General features: G+C 40.1%; 1 protein-coding gene across 2 annotated transcripts in view; it reads right to left on the reverse strand.

The window, feature by feature from the left end:
- The window catches only part of grm1a (glutamate receptor, metabotropic 1a), a 33,945-nt gene extending 11,127 nt beyond the window's left edge, over window positions 1-22,818 (reverse strand). Inside the window, exons 1-4 of one of the 2 annotated variants that reach the window (XM_084954113.1) lie at window positions 22,681-22,818; window positions 20,982-21,822; window positions 18,125-18,374; window positions 1,051-1,286 (exon numbers count right to left, since the gene is read on the reverse strand). In XM_084954113.1, the coding sequence (XP_084810239.1) occupies window positions 1,051-1,286; window positions 18,125-18,374; window positions 20,982-21,711 (1,216 nt within the window). In that variant the 5' untranslated portion in view covers window positions 21,712-21,822; window positions 22,681-22,818. Of the gene's footprint in view, window positions 1-1,050; window positions 1,287-18,124; window positions 18,375-20,981; window positions 21,826-22,680 lie in introns of both variants that reach the window. The other variant, XM_084954112.1, reaches the window with a different exon arrangement.
- Window positions 22,819-26,947: the final 4,129 nt, after the last annotated feature.

Genomic DNA, 26,947 nt, shown 5'->3' on the forward strand with positions numbered 1-26,947 from the left:
ATCCTCACTGTTTGTGCAAGCTGTACTTCAGTCATCTAAAGGCACTGTCCCACAGTCACAGTGTTTGGCAGAAGGAGGGGGAAATAGATCTCTTCAAAACTACATTTATTATTGCCTCCTTTGACAGTGCATTTAAAATACTGATATGTTTTGCTTGTGACATCAACATGCACACACAGTGGGGGGGAAAGGGATGCAACTTCTCACCATACAACATATTTTTCAGGTGTTTGTGTCAGCAGCGTGTGCTGAGTGAGCCATTCCTTTGTGCAGCTTTCCAACGTATATGTCAACTTTTGTTTTCTTTCCTTTTCCTCGTACAGACCAAACAAGCAAGTGCTTTGCATCAGAGTTTGACTGATGAATTTCGCACTCTAAGCCTGCCAGGATGAAGACATCTACCCATCTACTTTATTTGACTAAATCGCAGATATTACAGAGAGCGCTGGGTTTAAAAAAGCATCAGTCAAACTCATCCTGTCTTGGAGGAGTCAAATGCAAACAAAGTGCAGGTGAAATTCAGACAGATACCGTTGTAATAATCGTGTCTAGAAAGATACACTTACCACCTCGAAGATCTATGGAACATAAGAGGTTTGTAAACGTGTGATACAAAGTAGAAAAGCGTCCATAACCTTACAGCTCTGAGAAGTCATCACAAACCACTAGTTGATTTTTATTGATCGTTTGAATTTAGAAGCATGCTGACTAATTCGTCTTAATGCCATTCTGCAGGATGGATTTGTTTGGAGTTTTTGAATTGTGGTTGAAAAGCTATCAACAAGTCAAGAACACAATTTACCGTGATCACCTTTTGCGAGCAAATGGAGAGAATATTCATGGAGGAAAACACAGGGGGGAAAAAACAAATCACAGGTTTTATTAATATTCATGAGTTCTGTTCTTATATTCATGATCATATTTAACCCTCTGGTCAGAAGAAAAGAAGACGGTGCCTGAAAAACTAAACTATGTGACTAGTCATTTGTTTAAAAAATATCCACTCCTACTTATGAACGTCAAAAATGTGAATATTTTGTTATGTCCTACCGGAGCAGACTTTTTTGTAGTTCTTCTTTTCCTGAGGATGGCCTGGGAGGCGGCACTGAAAACGATACTGCCAGAACTCTGGGAACCAGGGGTTCCTGGTATTGCTGTCCAGACGCAGCTTTAGGTAATAGTCGTCAAAGGACTTGACCACCTCTGATTGGAGCTTCATTGTGATGCCTCCCTCTGCTTCCTGCTCATAACCCTCCACAACTTCGTAACGGTCTGCCCATCCATCGCTACAGACAGACAGAAGAAAAAGAGGAGACTATGATCTTATGGTCAAAGGGTGGACAGTAAAAGACTAGAAGCTAAAGAAGATTCGAGGAAGGACAAAACGTCATAATAATAACAGGTACTGTTAGACACTGATGATATTCTGTGCATAGTTGTTTTATAAAGGATTGTTGAATATTGTAATTAGTACTCAACTATTAATTCAGACTGACAAACCCAAAAAGCTGTTAACAAAAGCTGCTTTGTTCATTCATTCAACACGATGTAAACAACGAGGGTTTGAGACATTTGCTGAATGGATGGATGTCAGAGACCAAGTAGTAAAAACAGTTACATTTAATTTGATTTAATTAAAAAAATAAACTATTATTAATAATATTATCGTAAGGTAAACTTTAGTGTCCTGTTTCTTTCAACTGACATGAACTACATGAACTTAGTAGAAGGTTTCACATTAAGGCTATAAAATAAATCATCAAACTCATACATCATCAATCAACCACAGGGTTAGTTCAGGTAGGCCACAAGGTCAAAGGGCATAGCAGATCAGCTGATCTTAATTTCAGCCCCTATCAGCTGATGGCTCAGCTGATTCCTTTGCACGTGCTCCATGAATACCCAGCTAGGAAATCTCATAAAAGCATTTAAATTGCTTTAACCTGCCTACAGTTGCTGGATATCTTGCAACCTTCACTCCAGCTTCTTCTTCTCCGATCACATGTGATGCAATGAGCGCTGTATCTTTTGAAGCTTGCTATGTTTTTATTATGAAAAGCCGTGTTGCTGCTCAAGCTTTACATGTATGTGTCTGCGAAGGTGGAGGGGTCCCAAAACAGATCTTTAACTCCAAATATAGTGAGGAAATATTTTACTGTGATCAAAGGCTGTACATGCATTTTAGTTGCAGATGTGTCTGACTGTGTTTTAAAATGAATTAGAAAGTGGTTGACAGGCCAGCTGTCATCCTGTGGTGGGACTCATTTGTCTTACAGGCTGTAAATTGAGTATCACTGTACGAGAGGACAGATTGTTTGCTTTAATCATAATCACATTAGTCAGGAGAGGATAGGTGTTTAGCACAAGCACAAAGATATCAGTTACACCAAATCTTTAAACTGAAGCACTGTGCTAAATCACTGTTATCCCTGTCCACATCATTAACTTTTAACAATGAAACTTCTCTCAGAGCCAAAGTACATTTTTATTACCTTAATAAAAGTGTTTTTAAAGACACATAAAAAATAATGAGGCCTATGGTGGCTGGTATGCTATTAATACTGGAGGCCTAACTAGCAACAAAGCAGTGTTAAACTGCTTTGTTGTGGTCCAAATCTTATGGATTTCTCTGCTTGGGCTGTAGAATAAGTATCCTTTAACAAAGCAAAAACGATGACAGAAGAGTATCATAGCACAAGTCAAAACTTTAAGTCAGGCGTTGCTTTTATTTAAATAATATTCCATCACAAGTAGGTAGACTGCAGCCTCGGCTCTTGTGCAGCGCTAAATTAGCATGGCGGCTTGGGGACTTATCTCACGTCCCCTGCTGCAAACCTCAATTTAAGAAGACCGTAATCATCTCAGCAATAGTGCCTCAACAATAAATGCAGACTTTACACAATCAAGTCAGCTTGCCTGTTTGTTTACTTTTGTAACCCTGTGCGGGAGAATTTCTAGCCTACTGAGCTAATTTGATTTGGGCTCTAAGAGAGATGGAAAACACCAGTGATGGGGACACTGAAAAAACAAATTAACAGATAAATAACACCACAATGAACTTGCTCTTTCTCTCTGTCCCATTGAAAGCTTCCAGCAGCACTGCCTCTTTTACACTCTTCTACACTTTTATGTGGGATTCAGTCTACTGCCTCAACATACCTTCGCTATAGACAGCTACACGCCAATTAGATATGATTCACCGCGGAACCAATTAGGCATCTCACACACAGGATGCGCCGGGTGATGGATAAGGACGTGTGCATGTTCATGTAGGTGCAGGTCGAAGTCTCTGACCTTTTCCTCAACAATTACTGCCAGTCAAGAAAAAGGAGACATTGAAACTAATTTGTGAGAATTTATGGTTCAGCTATTCCACCCTTCTCATGGTAAAATCCACGTGGGTTCCTTCAACCTGCAGGAAACTAAAAAAACATCCTAAAAATAAACCCCATGTAATCCAGACGTTGTTAAAGTAGCTCCAGCTGACCCTAATGTCCAACCTTTTGATCCCATCACCTCTCTACAAGCTTTGTGTCCTAAAATAAAACCACACCATGATCAGCTTACTGACCAGGAGCTGGAAACTCAAAGAATTATGATGGAATGATAATCAATTAATTAATCAATCCTATGAATACTCAACTGGCACATTCAGCACCAGGTGATGTATAACCATACTGATAAAAATAAAAGGCATTTTATATGCACAGTATAAGCATTGTGCAATGGGTGTATGCTCTTGAATTACAAAATTCGTAGTCCAGGGGATAAAAAAACAATTAAAACTTAATGAATAAATAACTAACTGTTGTTGTTGCTTGCGCAAGATGAGTTCCCAAGTTTCACAGTCTAAGGGAAAATAACGTGTTGAAGTCTGATACTAATTCTTTTGTACTGCTTGCCAAACAGCAGAAGGGTGAACAGGCTGTAACTGGGCTGGATATTGTCTTTTAATATAATTTGGGCCCTGCACCTTGACGATGTCGCTGATGCTCAGTCGATGAGTACTGGCGATGTTCTGCTTTAATCACCTGCTGCAGAGGCTTTGGGGTTTTCTTTTCTTACAACACAATCCAAACAGTTCTGAGAGTTCTGGGTTGGATAAATGGTCCCATCCAAAAACCTGCCCAGTCTTGGGCAAGAAGGCTCAAATAAGAAAAGGGTATAATAGCGCCAGTCTATATAAGAGGTGAAATGAGAAGATAAATAAGCTATATTCAATACTTTCAAATGATAGTTAATAATTTAATATTATGCTAATATTCCTCAGTACCATCTTTGCAATAATGTGCATGCTGTAGGTTTGTAGGTTACTTTAAGTGTTTATTTTTAGGCAAGAAACCTCCAGAAGTACTGTACATTACAGCACTCCATTCCAAAGCCTGATGCTGAAACACAAGGTCTTTGTGGACTTTTCTCCCCGTGACTGCGTGCCTTCCCTCCTTTTACTCCGGCTTCCTCCCACAGTCCAAAAACATGCATGTCAGGTTAACTGTCAATTCTAAATTGGCTGTAGGTGTGAATATGAGCGTGAACGGTTGGCTGTCTCCATGTGTGAGCCCCGTAATAGACTGACAACCTGTCCAAGGTGTACGCCCACCTCTCACCCCAAGACAGCATGGCTAGTCTCCAGCACCGCGACCCTGAAACGGATGAACATAAGAAGATGGATGGATGGATTCCAATTCAGCAGCTTTGGAAAATGTAAATGTAAAACAAAAAGTTAGAAAAGCTTTTCTCATCTTGTTTGGCTCCCTGACTTTTTTCTTTTTGCTTAAGAACAGCTCAGTCAGTGCCATTCAAGTATGCTTTAGTCAGAGTGGTGTATCTAGGAAGAACAGGTTTGCATATTTGCATAATTAATTAATCAATTTGATATCAATTGTATTGACATATTGCAATGCATGATGGGTTGACAAAGGTATGCTTTATGTAGCATTTTTTGATAGCTTGTAATGAATGTTGTTCTCCAAGGCTCCAAAATTCATTAAATAATCCTCTGCTGCATGCAGCTAATATTGCTAAAGACAGCAACAGTGTTAGGTAATTGTGAGTGGGCAAAATAACACAACATAACATTTGTTTTATGTGGGTAACTACTGCAGTATATATTTGCCTAATATGTTTCAACATGTTTACAGTATTTTCTGTCGTATATTTGGAGATCGTAATTCAGCTGACTCATCCTTTTCTTCCTTGTAATTTAGTCAAGAGTTGGAGAAACGTGAACTGCATTAGTTCTGGTCACATTTACTTCATTTAGTCTAAGTGAATACAGTCCTTGTCCTTTACCCTCCATTTCAGTACATGTAGTATGGGGAGAGGCACAAAGACTCATACACTAGCCTGCATATTTCCATTTCGATGTTCCGAGTCACACATACTTTGCAGGCTAACTGCATTTAATGTGGTCAGTACACTTCAGGTTTTATGCGAGAGAAAAGCCGACTGTTCGCGGATAAAAAGACAGGAGGGGCGTAGAAGAAGAGATAGATGGAGAGACAGAAGTGCTGTTCAACACGCCACATGAATAATGCACAACGCGCAGAAGACGTGCTCGACTGTTTCTCACAGTGGAGTTTGTGATGAGGTAAAATGACATTCTCTTTTCTCGCTCGCCTCTCTCAGGATGGCGTCGTCTGGCAGGGCTCCAAACAGCTCATCAAAACTCTCGGGCCACCAGAGGGATGCCTAATGGGATCAAATCTGATTTAATGTCACCTCAATGTTCACACCACATATCGGAAGGCCCATTATTACATAACCTGGGTTATATATACTACAGGAACACCTGTTTAAGCAGATTAAGGAGTCGCTGCTGTTCAAGAGCGTTAGTTTTGCAGTTTTCCCACTAAGCGCCAGTAAGAACGAACACAGACTAACGCGTTTATAAAATATTGCAAAATAATTCTTGGCTGATGAAATAATATTAATAATAATACCTGAAAAGCGTCTATTTCACCATCCATAAATGATCCATGTGACTCTTTCAGGCGAATTCTGATCTCCTACCTTCATGGCTGAGGCGTGTGCAAGATAAGAAAAGAACTGAAGATGAACCATGGACAACATTGTAAATAGCATTATGGTGATATTAAGCAGTTATGATGTGAGTCTTTATTCATGTATCTCTTTTTGTCTCTTTACAAAACAGCCACCGGAAACCAAGAAATATTAATCCACATCCATGATTTGTTAAAGAATTAGAACAAACTGGGAAGGCACTGGGCTTAATATTTGAGTTCAAAGTCAGTGATTATGGCAAAATAAGCTGCCGATTTTCTATATTGGATCAGTTATGATGTTATGTAAAAGTAATTAAAAGAATTTGGAACTAAATTCCAAACCTGACAGGAAGCCAGACTCGAAACAAATCGAGATAATGATTTGAAAAAAGCTGTAGGATCTAAGATTAAGATGCTTAGAGGTTTCACAGTGTTATAGTGATATAAGATTACACTGATGCTCATCTTGATAAACACCGCTCTATCGTGTGGTCCATGAGTGTATGTCTACATTCACAGATCAATAAAAGCTTTTAGAATAAAATAATAAAATTTCACTTCCCCTTTATTCCATACTTTCCCAAAAAAATCTACTGAAATCGAATAAATCTAAGTCGGTATTTATCTCGGCGAGTAAAGTCAGCAAGCTGCTATCCCTTCAACGGCATATGCTTAGCATTAAGACGAGCGCATTTTGATAACATACTAAGGCTCGATGATGTGTGGCATTGTTTAGAGGAGCACAGTGTGTCGACAGCTGTATAATTAATAGAAGTGTACACAACAGAGAGTAGACCGAGAGCTCCGTTCGCTCTGCCGGATGATCTAGTTCCAGTTTGATAGCACATTTGTATATTTATGAAGCCATGAATTAATTGGCAGGGCAGAGATTTAATCACATGCACTGTTTCCCCTGGAGGATGAATGAGAAGAGTTACTTTAAAAAGAAGAAGGGGGGATAGGGGAGTCAAGAGTTTCCTAATTGCTCTGTACAAAAAGTTCAGTTAGTTAATAGAAAAAAAAACTTTTAATCTGTCTGCTTGTCATTCACAGAAATTTAAAATGCCAACGTTTATTTGTTGTAAAAGTAATAAAAGTAAATAAAATTGTCCTTTTAATGTTTCATCATCTTGTTAAACCCACTTGTTTGAACATTTGTGTTTATGGGCATATTGCATTTCCAAGATAATCTAAATGCTTGCCTTACACTAACCCTAATTTCTCCACCCTAATCGCCCTTTAAGGTTTAGCGGAGAAGGCTTAAACCTCATACTGTTTCTCTTTTATATCTTATTTTGGTGTCATTTATCTTTTTGCACATTCTCCAGTTAAATTTAGTGATCTACATACAAGTGAATGCAATTTTTGTGCTTAGCATTGGAAATAGTGTAATTATGTACAACGCCTCATTTCTTTTGGTTTGAAAATGGGAAATGGGTACAAAGGTGTATTGAATCAGACAAACACGGAAAGGCAAAAATATACTTTTTCATGTTTGTCTAATTTTAATGAGCTTGTGAGTAAGTAGTTGGTATGACCACCTTTGTTCTTCAGCACAGCCTGAACTCTCCTAGGCAAACGTTCTTGTCATTTCTTTGTTGTGTCCTGTGTAGTTTTCAGGAATTGTACTTCAGGCTTCTTGAAGGACATTCAAAGTCCTTTTGAAGTCATAAAGAAGTCTTTAGACGAACTTTAAAAGCCCTTCAGGAGTGCTGGAGAACTTACTGGAGAACTAGTATATACTGTAGTATACTACTACTGCAACCAAAAACCTCAAGACCACTAAATGAAATGAAAACTGATGAAATGAACTGCACCCAAGCGTCTCAGCCTGTAAATAACAGCTATTCATGAAACTCTTTACAATTTCTAAACTCAAGGACAACCAAGCCGATAGACATACAGGCTAGTAACATACCACCGCACCATACCATAAAAACGCATGCAGAGACGTTACAAATAACCCAGCAGCTTATTATCCTTACAAGGACCACTTTTGTTATGGTGACTGATAGCATAATACAGCATTTCTATTACAAACCTCACCTGAATAAAAACTCAAGCATCACATGTTATAAGGTGAACATATGACTTGTAGGAAAGTAGTGAACACACTGAGTCAAAACATAATGAATTAAAATATTCCAATAAATAAAAAAAGAGTCTCATATATTTTCTTAAGAGCAGTATTTAAGTAAATGTTTTATACATTTTCAATGCTGCTATCTTTGCTTTTTTTTCCAGGTCTCAGTTCTCCATCTTCATCCTGATCCCACAACACTCTTAATTAATTTGAAACTGTTCAGGCGGATGAAGATCTCGTCACACCAACGCTGGTCTTCTCAGCTAAGCACTGATCCTCTGTCTACCGAATTCTGTCTCCCCGCTCTTCCATTCTCCTCCTTTTCTCTTATTTCTCTCAATCTGCGTTCTTCTGAGTTAAAACAGAAGTGGTGGCTTGTTAGCTACTTGGCGGTATAACAGCGAGACGCAGAGGCCCTGGGTTTGCTGGGAAGCCTTTAAAGCCTATCCAGGCTGCTTTTATTTATTCATCATGCTCCAGTTTGAGTTGGGAGATCACTGTCCTCCACAATGACAGGAAATACTGCTGGGAAAAAATAGTGTTTGCTTTTTACTGCCAAGAGACGTCAGTTCAATAAAAAATCTCATCACAAAAATCTCAATGATATTTTATGAATACTTGATAAAGTTAATGCAGAATTTCTATTAAAGTGCGAGGAGAATGCTCTTTTAGATGTTTTTCTTTCCATTCTCAGCATATTTTGTTACATTATTACTATATAACTATAGGACTTATTAACCAGTATCCTTTTGATTAAGGTGTATGCTTGACTTACTTGGGCTTCCTTTCACCGTCCAAAGACATGCAGTTTGTGGGGATAGGTTAATTGATTAATCCAAATTGCCCATTGGTGTGAATGCGGGAGTGAATGTGAGCGCAAATGGTTGTCTGTCCCTGTGTGTTAGCCCTGCGACAGACTGGCGACCTGTCCAGGTTGTACCCCGCCTCTTGCCCTATGACAGCTGGGATAGGCTCCAGCACCCCCCGCGACCCTGATAAGGATAAGCGGAAGCGACTGGATGGATGGATGGATGGATGGATGGTGTAAGTTTGAGATTTTTCTTGTACAACTGTACAAGTAACATGTTAGGAAACTATCATGACTATCATGATGTCACATGTACCCCAAAAATCTAATAATGCAATATTTTTGCATTAAATGTTAACAGAAAGGGCAAAAAACCTCATTCTCTCCTAAAGACAAACTGTAGCCTTACGTAATATTTATTTACATAATACACTATTTTATGGGGATGGTTTTGTACCATATTAACTGCCCATGAGAAAATAAATACTGTAAAAGTAATAAATATTTATAAGTTATGGGAAACTAAGCCAGCGAGGTAGGTCTGGATCCATTTGCTTCACAAAGGCCTTTTAGGTAAAAACATTACATCATTGACTTTTTTTTTCTTCTTCTCTTTTTTCAATTCACTGCCGATTGCCTCTCTTTTTACTCAGCCCGCTGCTTTACCCAGCCGGGGTTGGGGCGAGCACTATCCGGCGTTACATGAGAATAACTCAGAGCCCAGGATGATGAATTCCAGTCGCTTATTTCATCTGAGAAACCATCCAACACTTGAGGCAGTCCGACTGGCAGCGATTCTAAAAGGCTGGAAAAACAATGTTTGCTATTTAAATTGCAAACAGTTGTAAAAAAACATTGCTATTGATTGCTTTTCTTTTTTCTGTGATGTTTTGAGTGGAGGTTCAGATTTTCTGTGGCATCTTTTGCTCCTCTGTTGGTCCACTGTTAGCTGTCTGCAGCAGAAAGCTTCTCAGCTTCTACTAATCTGGATCTGACAACTGTGTCCAGATGCAAAGCCCGAGTGCTATTTTTGATCGCTCCAATGTCATTCACCCGTCGCTGTGCACTTTGGGAGCACCGGGCTTCAATTGCAGAGAGGGAGATGTCCTTGACAAAGTGTGTCTGCTTTCAATTAACATCAGAGGCGTGTTATAAATATTCAAATGGAGCTCATTGTGCTCCCTTGCACAGTGGAACACAAACAGATGTAATCGTGAATTCTGACTCAACTTGAATATACTTTCGGAGCCACAAGTGTTCGCGAGCCAGGCTCCATTACTGAATGATCATCGCCAATGTTTTCTTATCTTATAATTACCATCTTTGTTACTGTTGTTGCTGGGATGAATTTTTCAGATGTCAGCCATATTTTCTGAGAAGGGACTATTGTGCTGTATTCTGTGGAGCCCCCGCTGACAGACTGAGTGACAGATCTGCAGCGAGACGATCACACCAACTCCATCTCGAGGCCAAACAAAATCTCCATGGCGACTGCAGCACAAGCAGCACACGAGCCTTTTGTTCCAGTGGTACTGTAAGCCCCGTTCTCCTAACAAACAAACATACTGCCCTTAATTCATGAAACTCTAAACTTTCCTTAGAGCAGGGGGGTCAGAAAATAGAGGGTCACGTCACAGACTGAGGATAATGTGAGAAGGAGGTTTCTCTCCCAGGCCTTGTGTTGCCTTCCACACCTTCTCTCTCTATCTCGAATCTTTGCATTCAGAACTGATTCATCAGTCACGACTTTGCTGGAAACTGGAAGTCTAACAAAAGGAAGCTGTTGCTTGAAAGCAAACATGAAGCACATCACCAATAAAGAGGAGAATCTAAGATGGTGAAAACACGAATGCAGTACATGAAAAGCACTCTTCTGAACTGTTGGATTTCAGTTTGAAACCATCACCAAATTGGAAAAAAAGATTTTAACTCCTTAAACTTGATATCCAAAGAGTTTCCTTTACCTTAAACATTTTTTTTTTTTAAAGATTTGACTCAGTGAGAGCTGCTATGGGTTACACCCAAGCAGAATAAATCAGAAATTTAGCCCTAACCCTTTCTGGATCTACAGTTCTGGATGGCAAATATACCCGTTTATTTTGGCGGTGTTTTCAGTGCTATATTGCCAGAGATAACATCGCTCTTCGCTGAAACCCTGCAATTTGCCAAATTACTCGCAAGAAGAAGTCAATAGGCAAAATTCCACATCCTCCACGCTTTCCTTCCTGAGATGTGGAGGAGATGAGAGCCTTAGAGATGATGGAAAAGAACTTTAAATGTGTCCCACCACAACCCCTCTCTCTCAGTCTCCCTGTCTCTCATTCCTGCCTTAAACATTTCATTTATTCCAGCTCAGCGTCCCCTTAAAATGGAACATGACAGGCAAATGCAGAAATGCATGTGACGCACACAATACGGGCTTGCAGCTTTCTTCGCACCTCAGTGCCGTCTCAAAAGATGCAGTCATACTGCGTTAATGACCGGTGCCAAGCTATAACAGAGGCAGAACATCCGCATTCCTGTGTCAGTGTCCATTTTGTCAAGAATAAAACACAAACAAGAACTGAGCAGTCAAAATGGGACCCGGACCGAAACTGTGTTTGTAAGACAGGGACAGAAATGAGCGTTACATGTGGAAAAGCAGCTTATGCAAATGATGTTTAGTAATAACAGCATTCAAGCAGCATTAGCGGGAGAGAGAAAACGAATGATGCTAATTGCAAGAGAGCAAGCAGGCAGGCAAATGAGTAGGTGGATGCGCTCCATGCTGCCATTCAGAAACCAAGCACGGTAGGCCTACTGGGGAAGAGACTTTAGAGGCAATGATAATGACACCGTACAGTAAATGTGCATCCAGCTTTCGAACATTTCAGGAACTACAGCTCAGCAGACAGAGCTGAACTGAAATTAACATTCCAGATTCAGAAATTTCCTGAGACTGTGAGAGAGTCTAATGGTGTTGGCCCCGAGGAGCCCTCAGTTAAACACACACGGCACACAAACACACACACGCTCACTACACTGTCAGATTCGTTAATGATGCATTTCTGTCACATCTGCAATCTGCAACAAATACTGCGAAACATGCTGCTGTGTTATACGGAATACAAGCTTTACAGTAGAATACTGTCAGCTGTTTGGCTGCCATTACGCTGATCCGACTGTAAAATATAACTCAATATATTATATATCGCTCTGTGTAAACTGTAGCAGTATCTGAAAAAGACAAGGATGTCTTTTTCAACTTGTCACATTTTGAGAATAAAGTTGAAATTTGAGGAAAAACGTTGTACTTGTGAGAGTAAAATCCACCTTTAAGATCAAGGCTGGCATGCTTTCTAAAGAATAAAGTGAAATCAGCTTCAGTTTGCAAAATGCAGACGCTAAAACCAGTGAAGTCAGTGTTACGTGGCTGCAGTTTATTGGACTAATCTATGTGTTGTGGCAACGCCTTCATCCCAGATGCCTCACCTACCTAAACTCTACACCTTCACGGCTAAACAACTTGAACAAGTGTCCTATTGTGCATTATGATGCAACCTAGCCTGTACTACACAACGATTTAAACATCGATGAGGCCACTCAGGCCACTAATGTCCTGGAAAAGGAGCAATTTGCTTGTTAATAAAAGCAGTTTTAAAGTATAAAATATGATGAACCCACCAGCACAAGGCTTTTTATAAAGGAATGTCATCTTTATTTCGTAATTAGATATTACTCTGAAATTGGTACTTCAATTTTATTTTGAATATATTAACTTTAATCCCTTACTCAATTATTTTACTTCTAATATTTCCCCCGTTTTCCCCATTTATGCCTTTGTAATCCTACTTAATTCAGCTCTACTGTCAAAAAGCAATTTCCAGTATTTTTACAGCAAATTCCTGACTAACTAATTTAATTAAATGTATATTTTCTATGTAATTTTGTTATGTATGGACAATGTAAAACGTTACATAATACAACCTGGTCAAATCAAATGTACTTGCTTTGATATCCATTCTGACCATACCAAGCACATTTTCCTTGATGAGTTTTTAAATAAATTAAACTTTGATTTGATGTTTTTCAGGTGCGTTTAATAAAAGTTATGACTTCATGTTTATTGAGGGTGCAGAATCATGTTTTTGATTGTGGAAGTTACCACTACAGCTTACATAAAAGTCTATATTTTCAGATGTACTGATGAGAGTTTCCATTACATGATGCTTCACCTTTTCCGTGTTTTTGAAAGCAGGCACTGTGCACATTAAAAGTTAAGAGAGCCTGTTCTCGAGTTAGACAAGAGGCGTAAGCGACTCAGCTGCAGACTTGTAGTTCCATCAGAATTTCCCGGAGCTTTTAAATATATGGGACGGGATAGAAAGGTTCAGTGTACAATGATACGTCCAAATTAGGTTAATTCATTTGTCATTTTTGTTAATTTACTTGCCATCCTCCAAGGACTCCTTTGTTTAACATAGATTTGAGTAAATGATGCTGCTGTTTTCCCTGTGAGATCAAAAATGAGAGGAATTACTTAAACTATTGAGAAGCAACAAAAACCTGGACCAGTTGCAGTATTATGATAATAAACTAACGAAGCCTGTTCCCTCTTACATTTAAGTTTGTTACCTCTTCTTCCTCTCCTCCCTATGTGTCTCCATAAACGTCTGACTAAGCTGCACTTACTCACTTTTCTTCATGCTTTGCTTATGCTTTTACGTTTCACTCTGTCTCATCTTCTGCGGAACATATTATTACCTAATAGAAGAGAAGAAATTTGAAATGTACTTGAAACACAACAAGAAGATGGACATCAGTGTTTTCTTGATTGGAATGAAGTAGATAATCTATGTTGCCACTGTGCCTCGGCAGCTCCCTGACAGAATATATGGATGGAATAAATATTGTCTCTTTATGCAATGTATGTGTGTAACATATGCCTGCAGCAACAAAGTAATGGAAGCAAATGATTGGCAAAATCATGATTGACAACAGAGAGAGAAAAACAAGAGGCCCTCTGAACTGACAATACGAGAGTGGAGTGGATGTAAAGTGTGGAAGTAATGCAGAGCAGCGACCGCAGATAAGGGATGAAGTGGGTCGAGCACGTCGCCACACCTGGCCCTCGTCTGAAGAGCAGGTTAGCTGCACAGAACAACAAAGGCTCTCAGATTCAAACATCCCCGAATGCCCACTTGTAGTTTATGCAGCCACTGCGGTATTGTGTTTGTGTCTGCTTCTGTGGTGGTCTGTGATCACTGTAAAATACGAGACATAGATAATTGTGATGAAGTGTAATGCTTTTTACTCAGGCTTACATTTTAATTAGTACACTGATTGGCCTGATGAGGACAGTATTTGGAAGTTTTATTATTTTGGTGGGGAAAAAAATCAGTGAAAGCCTCAAGTGTGCCTGTGTGATTTTTAAAGAAAATTATGCTCCTATTCCATCCTGACTGTTGCTGATATTATTCCTGGCTTTGGCCTGTTTTAACTTTTCTGATATTAAGCATTTTGTGGTGATTTTTGGGGCGATCGTGGCTCAAGAGTTGGGCGCTCGCCTTGTAATCGGAAGGTTGCCGGTTCGAGCCCCGGCTCGGACAGTCTCGGTCGTTGTGTCCTTGGGCAAGACACTTCACCTACCGCCTACTGGTGTTGGCCAGAGGGGCCGATGGCGCGATATGGCAGCCTCGCTTCCGTCAGTCTGGCCCAGGGCAGCTGTGGCTACAACTGTAGCTTGCCTCCACCAGTGTGTGAATGGGTGGATGACTGGGTGTGTAAAGCGCTTTAGTAAAAGCACTATGCAAATACAGGCCATTTACCATCTATATAGTTGAACTTGAATGTAGACCATTGGACGGACATTTTTGCGGTAATACAGAGAAGCTTTTTTGACTGGTTACTGAAGTTAATGAGGAAGTTCAATAAGGAAGGATTACAATCTGCCTGCTTTCCTGGGTGTTCGGTCGTTGGTCTATTATTTACACCACTTCCACTTTCCCGTGCTGTCAAACTCAGCGTTGACACCAATGCTGACACTAGTCGATTCATCTTTTTGTCCACCTTCTTCGAACCAATCAGCCACCACTCCACCTGCTTTAAATCTCACAGCTCTACAGTTTTCACTCTTGTCCGCTCAGCCCACTTCCTCCCACCGTGGTCACTCAGATCTGCCCTAATTTCTATCACCAGGATTATGTTCTGCTGTGTGGAGTGGATGTAAAGTGTGTAATCGCCAAATAGATTAATTGAATTCTGTATCTCAATAATCGTGTTCGGTTCGTCTTGAACTGGTGTCTCAGTATATAAGGCAGAAAGAAGATTATTACCATTTTACCAGGTTTAACTTGATATTATGAGATGTTTATTTACACACCCAGCAGGCATGGAGCAACATTTGTCATGTTTTTGTGCTCAGTTATGTTCAAAAGCCACTTGTTAACTTTGTCTGCCTACCATTTGGTGCTGGTACTGGGTTTTTTTGTGGCTCTTTCCACTGAAATCAGCTACCTGCTGCCACTACAAATAATGCAGGGCTGTAAGACTAAAACAGTGCGCAGAGTTATTGTCAGCTCTTCATTACAAGTGACCTACTTTCCCAAATATTGCATAGTGCCAAAAAATTGATCACGGCATGCAAAGTCATCTAAAAATGTGCAGAGGACTTCTTTATTTCTTTTCTTTTCTTTTTACTGGCCCTTTTTTTTTGCTTTCTGTGGTAGATTACCACTTTTATTAGAACTCGCACACATGCACACACAAATAAAGCACGAACATAAACAGACGCACACGCAAATTGTAAAAGCTTCCTCAGAGGTGAAAGCATAAACTACGAAAACAAGCTTCTCTTTGATAAGCTAATACCTGTGTGCCAGCTTCATTCATTCACACACATGGCTTTGCATGTGTTGGCCCTCACTCTCTCCATCTCTCTCTGTCTCTCTTTGACCCAGAAGCATTTCTTCTGCCCATCGAGACTTTCACAGAAGCTAAAAAAAGACACACTTTTCCCATCTCCTATGGAGGAAAGAGAAAAGTAAAGATATGGGAAGCAATGCAGCCGGCCCAGAGTGTCATTATAATAGATAATTTAAAAGCCTTGTGAAAAAAGAAAGAGTGCCATCCTCTGCTATGAACCTAAATATGCATGTGTGCATTGAACATGGCATATTCAATCAAAAGAGATGCTCGTGATGAGAGCACCACTTGTCTTCTCTTCATATACCGATGCAAAACATGGAACAGGAAGTCAGAAAGGCGTCTAAGGGCAATGACAGGAAACAAATGCTCTAATCACACCAGCAAATCTTAAAGTGTGTGCAAGAGAATTAGATTCCAAACAGTCACTGACAGATTTTATCTAATGCAACAGCAGTGTTTTATTCACAACTTAAAGACAACTTAAAGTTTAAAGTTTAAGCATTTTTCTTGGTGACAACTTGTAATAGAGGGCACATGATGGTTAGTGATCATACCACATGAGTGCAAATGCCATCAACAGTTTGTCCCAAATTCATTTGCAAGTCAATCAGAGCTTTACTTCATATCATTCTCCTGCTACTTGTCACCTTTTTCTTTGGGTTTCTACATACTGCTAAGTAATGAAGGGAAAATGACCAAATCTCATGACAAGACCAACAGAAGTATAGAATGTGTCTTAAATATTTTTAACTTCCCTCCCTTGTAAAGTGGTTCTCAGCACCAGAACAAACAGTGTCTATGGAAATCCACTAACACAGTGTTTCAATTCAATTGAAGCAGCTGGGGTCTAGAGCAATGATAGGTGAGGCTTTGGCTACACAAATAAAACTTATATTAGATTGATATGTGTACGATAAACAGCATTATTATAATTATATTTGTCGACAGAAAAAACGTATGCTAATGCACCTTATCGGCTTCAGTTGAGACTGATGCAACACTTGAACATCAATGGTAATAAAGAGTAAGTGATTCTGTCTAAACACACTACTCTGTAATGAAAACCACAATCTAGTTAAGAGGAACAGATAACTGATGTCAACAAATATAACGGAACACACGAGATTTTTAAACTTCAGCTGCTGACTGACACATGTGAGGTAAGCACTGAAATGCACCTTCAGTCCTCCTTTAAAACATGTTTCATGCACAGAGCTTTGATTCCAGATTAAATGTGCGTTGCAGAGTTTGTGACAAGAGTGTGCAACACGCAAAGAGCCAATGGCTGTTAACTGCAAAAGGATTTTCACGTGCAATTAACCCATTTAACATCCAGTGTTGAATTGGTTCGTACATTTTTATAAGTGTAGAACAATAACGGTTTTATTCTGTGAGAACTACCTTTTGATATGAGTGAACATACAAAAATGAAGGAAGTCACTGTACTGTATTGTTTTTTCTAGGCTTATGAGTTTGATTTGCATTCATTCAGGATTCAGCTACAAAGTCTAATCATCATCATCATCAGTAAGGACTCTGTGAGCACAGGCTTCCTTAGCCAGCCATTTAGCCATTTAAGTAACTTAACAGTATATGTAAAATATTACATTTAATGTGGATATGTTTTGCCATATGTATCAAAATACATATTAACAGTACTGTGCATATGGCTGAAATAGTCTACAATAGAGAAGTGCCAAAAACCTCTTCCTTCTCTGAAATGAAGAGTGAAAGATGCTGCAGGAATGAACTGAAAATTAGCATTAAATACGCTGTGACTTTTATTGACAACTGTGAATGTTCCTTGAGGATGATTTCATGGTGTAATGTGACACTATAAGTGTGTGAGACAACTCTACTTGCCCTTTTCCAGTGACTAAGCCACCACCAGAAATGACAGGGACAGTAAGGAAGAGAAGAAATATGGAAAAGAAAGGACTGGGTGAATATCCGAGGAGGATGTGTAATAATAAAAGGGATTGATTCTTATGAAGAAGGTGGATTCAGTATGATCTTCATGTATAATCACATTTGAATATAAGAAATGACTGCTACTGCCTTAAAATAAAGACAAACATGACAAAGCATGGACACGGAAAGTATGGACTTGAGGCATTGTTTGCAGCTTTTTTGGCAACAGAAATGCCAATTATTCATTGTTGGAGAACATTTCTATTCAGTGCTATTGGTATGTGGTCTAATTCTTCTCAGTTGCCTTGGCGACATGCACATCAGGAGGACAACGCAGCATCTCGCAGCCTTCCAAAGGCAGGCTCTAAATTGTTCAATAAAAGGCAAAAAAAATTTAAAATACCCACACACCTGCCAACAAGGAGGAACTCTCCATAAACCCCGAGCCGCCTCATGGCCATCAGCAGACCTCGGACAGTCATGCCCTCGCAGAAACACACCACCACACGAGCTTTGGGTAGTCGCTCCCGTAATTTCCTCAAAAGGCGGTCGTAATGTTTCTCCCCTGCGTTACTGTAGATCTTGTCCGAGTGAGCAATGCACAAGCCTTCTTGAGAGGCCAGCTCCTTGAAAGCCTCCATGCCACTCTCCCCATAGTTTCCTGCAGGTGACGCAACAAAAGAGACAGTGAGAATAGCGAAATTTTAAATGGCGTCCCATAAAATGTATCTTCAGTGTCTTGTAATCCCATTTCTTAATGATGGGTCCATTTTCAGTCATTGAGAGCTTAAAAGATGAAGCTTTCATCTGTGATTGGAATACAGTCCACATCTTGGTGTTTTGCATTACATGCCTTTTTATATACAATAACACACTGGCATCATTAAATATGAGTAATTGCTTTTAACCACACATCTCTAATTATTGTGCTGATGGACAACAAGTGTTTAAAGCACCCCACCCCCCACCCCTCCCACCAGTTGTTCACTGTAACAAGCCCTGACCGAGTTGAAGCTCTGATCCACTGATAATGAGTGTGAGAGTTGGCCGGCTAGCGATTGCAATCAAAGCCAAGAGGGGTGAAGATCGTTGTCCTTGCTTAACAGCATGCTATCCCAATCAAGAGCCCGGCAAAGCTGTTGAGCCTAAATCTTCTATTTTCATGTGAACTACTTTTCTTGACTAATGTGTCAAGAGCTGGATTTCGGATGAAGCCAACAGATCTTTAGCAAGATACCTGGATTGTACAGACAAGTCAATCAGCTGTGCATGCAGGAACACGAACTTGCATTTGATTGTGCTTGTTATCAAAAGGGAATTAAAAGCACCTATAAATAAAAATGTGTAAACATTGGGCTGTGTGATTGGCTTCACTGCCCCCACCCCCCTCCCTCCCAAACATGGGTGATGGAGAAAAAGTATTCTCTCTGTGCATGGCATGGCTTTACAGAGCGAGGAAGACAGCAGCTGACACAGGCATCACACTAAAGCATTTATTCTGACACAATGTGGCCATGTGTTGGTTTTCCGATAGCCCTTTGATGATATTTTCAATTGCCTCGCTTCATTCTTCCACTGGTAAATGGAAATAATGATATCCAATTATTTTACTCTTTCCATCTCAGCTGTGAGACAGGTGGGTGGTGGTGCATTAGTTGACAGGCCTTTTGACAATGACCACCAAAAACCCACTCGGAGCATTGCAACCAGACGGATGATAATCGGGACAGGTAATTTATGCAATTTCACAGCCCTAGCTGTTGCTACTGGCAACAAGCTGCAATTATAACTTGAATAATGTGGCAGGGAGTAGGAACTCGTGGGCTTAAGACAGTCGTGACCACAGTTTCAGAGATAAATAAAGATAGCTCAAAACAAATTAGTGGATTTACACTGGACTTCTCAAAGGTCGAGTAAGGTCGCCATATGGCAAAATATATTAAGTCTGAATAGACTAAAAAAATAGAATGCCTACAGTTAATTAAATCTTAAAAGTTTATATTGTGCAAAAGTATATTACTGTAATAATAACTGTACGCAATGAAATTCACCCTCCCCTGACTGTGCTCTCATCACTCTTAAATTATGACTTCAGTCCCACAGGATCCTGCTGTAGGTATATTGAAGGTCAGACAGCTGACGCCACCTAGATGTGCCTCCAGGTACTACACCTCCCTAGCTCCCTATCTTCATCTATCTGAAAGCAACCTGTGTCAAAGCCCATCTGCAACACCTGACTATAATAGGACTTTCCAAAGATGTTTTACACTCCCCATGAGTATGCAGTTCCTCAGGGGGGGATCCTGGGTAATGTAGCCTGTCACTCATAATTTGGGCACACAGTCGATGACTGTGTGTTCACCAAGACTTTAATGAAAACCCATGGACATAATTCATGTCACAGTAATTACTTTGTCTTCCCAACCTGTCTCTCCTTTTTACCTCCCGTCTCCGCCATAATGCACTGGTAAGACTTCTTGAGACAAAAGTGAGCCCCGCTGTGTGAGACGTGATATTCATTTTAATTTATATGCACTGAGAGGAATTTTAAGAACTAATGTCATTTTTCAGTCCAGTCTCACCCTTCACACTTAACAGTTTAAAAATTTCCACAAGAACACCTACATTTTTAATGTTAATAAAGGGCCTGACTGACTTTAATAACACTGATGAGAAAGTCCAGCTTTGGATCCCAATACTGTAACATCATGCCAATATGAAGAAAAAAGAACATCAGACGACCCAATCTGTAGTCACCTTACACAGTTGTGCATGTTTGTTTGTTTATTTTTTTGCGAGCAAGGCACCCATAACTCTGTTTTAGTGTATATAAGATGTTTTGCTGTACATGAGGCCAATACAACCCTCCAAACTAATGAGGGTCTACACTTAATACAGAGATGTGGATGCATTTGCCAAAAAAGCTAGAGATTGACAGAAAGGTGCAACGTGATATTCAAAGAGAAGTAAAATAGTAATCAAATGTCTTAGACCAGCTACCTTGAATTTAAAAAAAAATAAAGTAAAGCTATTTTTTATATAAAAATATATGTAGTAGCCCTTCACACTTGGACAATCAAACACCCAGGATTGGCACAACATCTTATATAAAAGCTGGACATGTGTCACTGTCAAGCTCCAAACTCTGTGATCAATTACAGCATTGCTGTGATGTTTCACTATGTTGTCCACTAATAGACTGCAAGACTATGGGTGAATTATTCTACTGTTGTGGTGGTGTTAGAGACGAGCAGTAATGGGCTCTCACCCTCAGTGTGCACTGCAGACACATAGGTCCAGTTGTAATGCTTGACAATGTCCAGCATGGCCCGAGCCTGAAGGGTGTCTGAAGGAACGACCCTCAGGAAGTACTTGAACAAAGTCTTGTCACTCAGGTCGATGCTGGTGGCAGAGTAGGCAATCTGGGGGATGTTGAAAAGCTGCAACAGGTTTTGCACCTGAATAGCTACAGAGCTGGATCCAGGTCCGATCACACCAGCGATAGGTTTCTTGGAAGGTGGTGGCTGGTTGGATGGGGTACCGTCAATGCACCATTTGGATCCGTCCTTATCATCCCGGATGGAGATGAGGGAGTCCCGGATGAACTCGATGCTCTGCTCCAGGGCGACAGACGAGTGCCAGCAGGAGTCCCGGATCTCACAGCCAAGACTGATGTTGGGGAGCAGGTTGGGATCGGCGTTAATTCGGTCCAAAGTGTGGAACATGGCCTCGACCCTCTGTATGCCGTACTGCTCGCGCACGTCCCCGCACTTCCGCTCGGCCACCTTCTCAGCAGACGGCTGGTGGTGGACAGAGAAGAGCGCGCCGATGATCACGTCTCCGTCCATGCGAGCCACGGAGCGGGAAACAGCACGTGGGACCACCGACCGCTCATAGATGCTGCTGCTGTGGGAGAGCACGAGAACCCGAAAGAGACACGCGGGGAGACACAGGAGAGCTAAGAGACCCATCTTTACGCATGCCATGTTGCGCCACATCGCGTGAGCCGTGCCAACTGTGCAGGCATATCATCTGCTGTCTGCCAGTACGTCCACGCTTATCCCATCCATGACCTGCGAGCACGACACCTGGGAGGCATCCACGCACACCTGCTAAGAAACAAGACAAACTGCTGTGACGTGCAAGCTAGGAGAAACGAGGACAGATGTGCCAAACGTTTATGTATAAAGAGTTGACTAAGCACGCATGCTCCTTTACATCAACGCCCTGCTTCACATTCCTACAGCTGGCAGCCCTCCTTATCCCGCTATTATCAACCACCAGACGCGAGATGCCATTGAGCAAGGCATTCAAAACGGACACCCAGTCTATGGCCAACAGTGGTTCAACAGTACTACTGTCTGGTCTGCCAAGCCTCTACGTCTATTTAACACGTGCGGAGACAGTCCGTTACTTCAAAACCTCTCAGACAATACGGTGTTTTCATTGCAAATGATCGCTTGCTATTTTGTGCGGATGCTGGCTCAGCCATCCACAAGATCAGGCAGGCTGCCGATTTCAGGACCGTGGACAGCGCGCTTTCCAAACACGGTACAAGGACGTCTTTGGGACTACTGGCTGCACTCGTCATCCCCTCACAGACGCATTCTTCACGATTTGACTCATCAATAGAAACTATTATACGAATCTATGTGAGTTTAATACGAGGAAGCCTACAAGATAGACGATATACATATAAACATATTATTATTATCCATCGTGCAGCCTAAGGTACCTCTAGGTTTAAATGACTAATAATAATAATAATAATAATAATAATAATAATAATAATAATAATAATAATAATAATAATAATAATAATAAACAAACTAAGCTGTTACCTTTATAATAGGAAGCATGACATGACATGTTCTTATTGTCACCTTTAATCAGTCCATGTTTCCCATTCTGCTACAAACACCATGCACATTCAAACATGTTTTTTTTCCTGGTGTGTTAAAACTTACCTGAATCCTTGAGACATGTCGCGTGCCTTCATCCGTCTTCTGTAGCGCGTGGTCTTCGGCGGTATTAGACTTGAGTCTCTCTCTCTTCCCCCCTCTCTCTCTTTCTCTCCGTCTCTCTCTCTCTCTCTCGTATTTCTTGCTCGCTCTCTCGACTCCAAACATGAAAATGAACATCCCCTCTGCAAGTGTCACCCCTTCCCCCTCCCCCCTCCCCGTGTCTAAGCCCATAAATCTTGCAATGTTTTATGAGAGATAAGAATACGAGCATATGAGCAAAATCTGTATTTAAACATAATGCATAAAAAAAATGCATCTTCTGAGCATTTTGTGACGTCAGGTGAGCAGGGCACTGAAAAAAATCTACTCTTTTGCCGTTCATGTGTGCGTGGATGTTTATGTTGGATACAGGCTTTTGCATGTCATTATTTCAATTAACTTATATTTTGTCACTTGTTTTATTTTGAAAGGGAGAAAGAACATCAGATTAGCCTGAAGTCTGGCGTTACACACCATTTTGAGTCATTTGACAGCTGAAGAGAGTTTTAGGACGTTGAGCTGAGAAGTGCAAACGACAAACAGAGAGGAGCCTGCTTCTCATATCTCCACTCACTTGAGTTTACTTGAGGCCTCTGGCTCCAGCACGAAAAATAAGCCGTAGATGTTTTTAGCACGGAGTAGAGTCTGTTGCGCCACCTAGCGTTCGGTTGAAGGAGCTCGATGACTTATCAGTCATTAGGTCAACAAAACCGGCCACGGATCTCAGCTTTTCGACCCTTAAGCAGATTCAAAGAGCTGCCATTAGGACGTAAGATCAATTTTTTATGTATTTTTAAATAATTATTCCCTGTGAGTTATGATTACAGAGAGGAATCTGAAATAATTTCGCTTAAATCTGGCGAAATTGCGAGTGAATTTAGTAATTGTTTCATCTTTACCCATCCATTATCAAAAGCAAAGGTTTCCCTCCCGAGAGGCATGTATTCTCAAGTAGTGGGCCCTTGTCGTGACTCACGCCAGGCGGTATGAATCAAAAATAAACTTATACAAAGGCGTCACTACTGCCATTCCTGGTGCCCGGGGCTCCGGGAGCGAGCATCTGATATTGAACCTGAATAGAAGTGACATGTTTAAGAAGGAGACACTGCTGGATACTGCGGCCAGCTGTGGGCGGGGACTTCAGCCTGAGTGGGTGGACCGCAAGGCTTTGTAGCAACCACTTAAGAGTGATATTATTTAGATTATGCAATATTAGTGAAACAGATAAGAAAAAAAACCCTTAAATTTATTTTATAAACTGGGTATTGTATGTTTGGTGTCCATTTAGATCAGGGGTGTCATACATAGGGCCAGAATCGGCAAGGCCAAGACAGGACAGCTTTAGAAAATGTGAACTTTTAATTGTATTTTCATAAGTTTTACAGCTTTTCAAATTATACCCTTTCCCTTTAGTTGGATTCATACCACATATATACTTCGCTTCTTACACTGAGTCCAAAAAAAAGGACATTTTCTGTGAAAATGAAAACTTTATATTTTATAATTAGACAGTCTGGGAAAAAATTTTGCTGGAACCTTTTCTGTAATTTTACACATTTATCATGTTTTTATGGGTCCGGCCCACTTAAGATTAAAGTCACCTATGATGCAAAATGAGTTTGACATTCCTGATTTAGAGTTTGCATTGTTTCCACTTTCTGCTATTAATACAGTTGCTGCTTATGCTTGCAAAAAGAGACATTACAAAAAAATAGATAAATCACCCACAAATACTCTTACCTAGCTATTTTACATCTTCAAAACCTTACTGTCATCAATCAATGTTTTGAAAAGTCTTATGTTACTAGTCCTTATTTTGTTCCGCTTGCAGCAATGTCTGCCCTTCTCATCCAGAGCAGACGATTGATAGCCTCTCTTAAAGACAGAAAATAAGACCTGCTTAATAAGCAACAGTGAAAAGAGTCGTACATGAAGATCTGTTTTCTTGTTGAAATATTTTACATTAACCCCCTCGTGAATGTGCACAGATAGACATGGTTTTCAGGTTGGTGGGGGTGGGTGAAGTGAGAATTAAAAATAATCTACACAGAGCAAGAAAGTTTTCACAGTTCTGTGAAAAACTAAGTAGTATAGACTACAACCCTCTATAAAATTACAATTAAATGGACTCAATTAATTGATCATCAATAAGTGCGAGCACTTTTATAAAAGCCAACGTTTTGGCAGTTTGCTGGTCTAGAGCATTAAGGTGCAAAAACCCATGAGCTACATCTCAGAATCTACAAGCGTCAGTTAGTATGTTTAATGTTAAAGGTCACAATTAGAAAAAGACAGGACAAGTGTCGCTTGTTTGGAAGTGAAAAGAAGATCGCAGTACAGCCTTGGTTTGTCAAGTTGCATCTGAACAACCCACAAGACTTCTGGAATAAAATCCTTTGGATAGAAAAGATCAAAGTGGAGATGTTTGGCTTTAATGCACAGAACCACATTTGGAGAAAATCAGACAAGGCATATCAGCACAAACACCTCAACTCATCCCTTAAGCACGGTGGCAGACTGGCAATGATTTGGGCTTGTTTTGCAGTCAAAGGGCTTGTGCACCTTGCAGTCACTGAGTCAACCATAAACTCCTCTAGAGTCAGATGTGAGGCCATCTGTCCAACAGCTAGATCTTGGCCTAAACTGGATTATGCAACAGGACAATGATCCCAAATACAGCAGTAAATCTGCAACAGAGAATTTTAAAAAACAAAAGAAACAAGATGTTGCAATAACCCAGTCAAAGTCCAGACCTCAACCTGAGTGGACCTGAATGCATTTTGTTTGTTTTATTTAGTTCTTTAAATTAAATGACAGTGAGACTTCGGTTGATATGATGTTGATATGATGTAAAACAGCAATATTCCCACTGCATGGGTTTGTTTTAGCACCTCGTGACAGGTGTATTCAGTTCTGCTCAGCTTTGATGTGTCCGTGAGTCAGCTCCCCCGGGTCCTGTGGTGCTGTTATGTAGGTGGCCTCGACCTCTAAACGTGGCACGTCCTTCTGTTAACAGCAATAAAGTGAGGCACAGTCCATCTTTTTCCACCTGGGAGGAGGCTTAACAAAAGCAACAGTGCAACAGTGACCTCTCCTGTTTGTTAGCAATTACTACATGTTAGTTGAAAAATGTTTGTAAAGCTGCATTCTCTTGGACATATCAGACCCAAAAGTTTATATTACTTCTGTTTTTAAAGAGGAGCAATTTTCAGTTTAGCAGGTTATTCATTTTCTTACTTTTTCGAAAAAGTTAGAATCACCAGCACATGGGAAAATCAGTAATCTTCTTTCAAATGATCGTTTAAGTCATATTTGTAATGTTTTGTGGACTTAAGGCCAGCAATTTTATTTGTAAGTTATTTTTTTGCACGCAGACATAATAAAACGAACAAATAAAATAAATATACAGTATACATTAAGGAGCTTCCGTCATAAGTTCATACACAGTACATTGTAAGGTATCCAGAAATTGCTGAACAGAAGCAAACAAGGAATACAAGTTATTATTGGAAAAAATCTTTTTTTACTAATGGTTTAATCTATATAAAACAATCAGGTTTGTATGATGTAATATGCCAGTTTTGTTAGTTAGACTTGCAGTTTATAATGAATTGAAGCTGAACTTAACTTCATTATTGGACCCTCTTGTCCATCCTTATCCACTGGTGTTGGACGAAAGTCCTGTTAATCTTACAGAACCCAACACCATTGGGTGGGAGCACGTATAGAATCAGCAGTGGGATGTAACTCATTACATTCCATCAGGAACTTTACTAAAGTATTGTTTCAGTGTAATTGTATGTTGTTACTTTCTCCTTCTATTTACAATTGTTGTAAATACTGTACTCCAAACAATTTCTCTCTCTCTCTCTCTCTCTCTCTAATCACATTATTAAACACATCATTAAAGTGATATACACACATTACTGAAGTAACATTTGTGTGTTCCTATGATATATGTTTGGGCTTCCAAATATATTTTTATAGGTTTTACAAATTTTAATGCTACAATGTCAAAATAACCCATGACATAACAGTACAGGTTTATCCTGTCATTATAGATGTCATGATGTATAAGTGGAACTAAACAATGACCATAATGTGTCCTTTTTAAAAAAGTTTAGATTAATTGTTCAGTTAAAAACACCAGTTTTTCAGTATTGTTTGCTTTTTACATCGTTGCAAAACTCCAAGTCTTCGCCTATGTAGGCAACTCCCGTGATTATTCTCA

Source organism: Perissodus microlepis, chromosome 15, assembly GCF_051167445.1.
Source record: "Perissodus microlepis isolate ML-2025 ecotype Zambia chromosome 15, ASM5116744v1, whole genome shotgun sequence".
In the NCBI taxonomy this organism is placed as follows: domain Eukaryota; kingdom Metazoa; phylum Chordata; class Actinopteri; order Cichliformes; family Cichlidae; genus Perissodus; species Perissodus microlepis.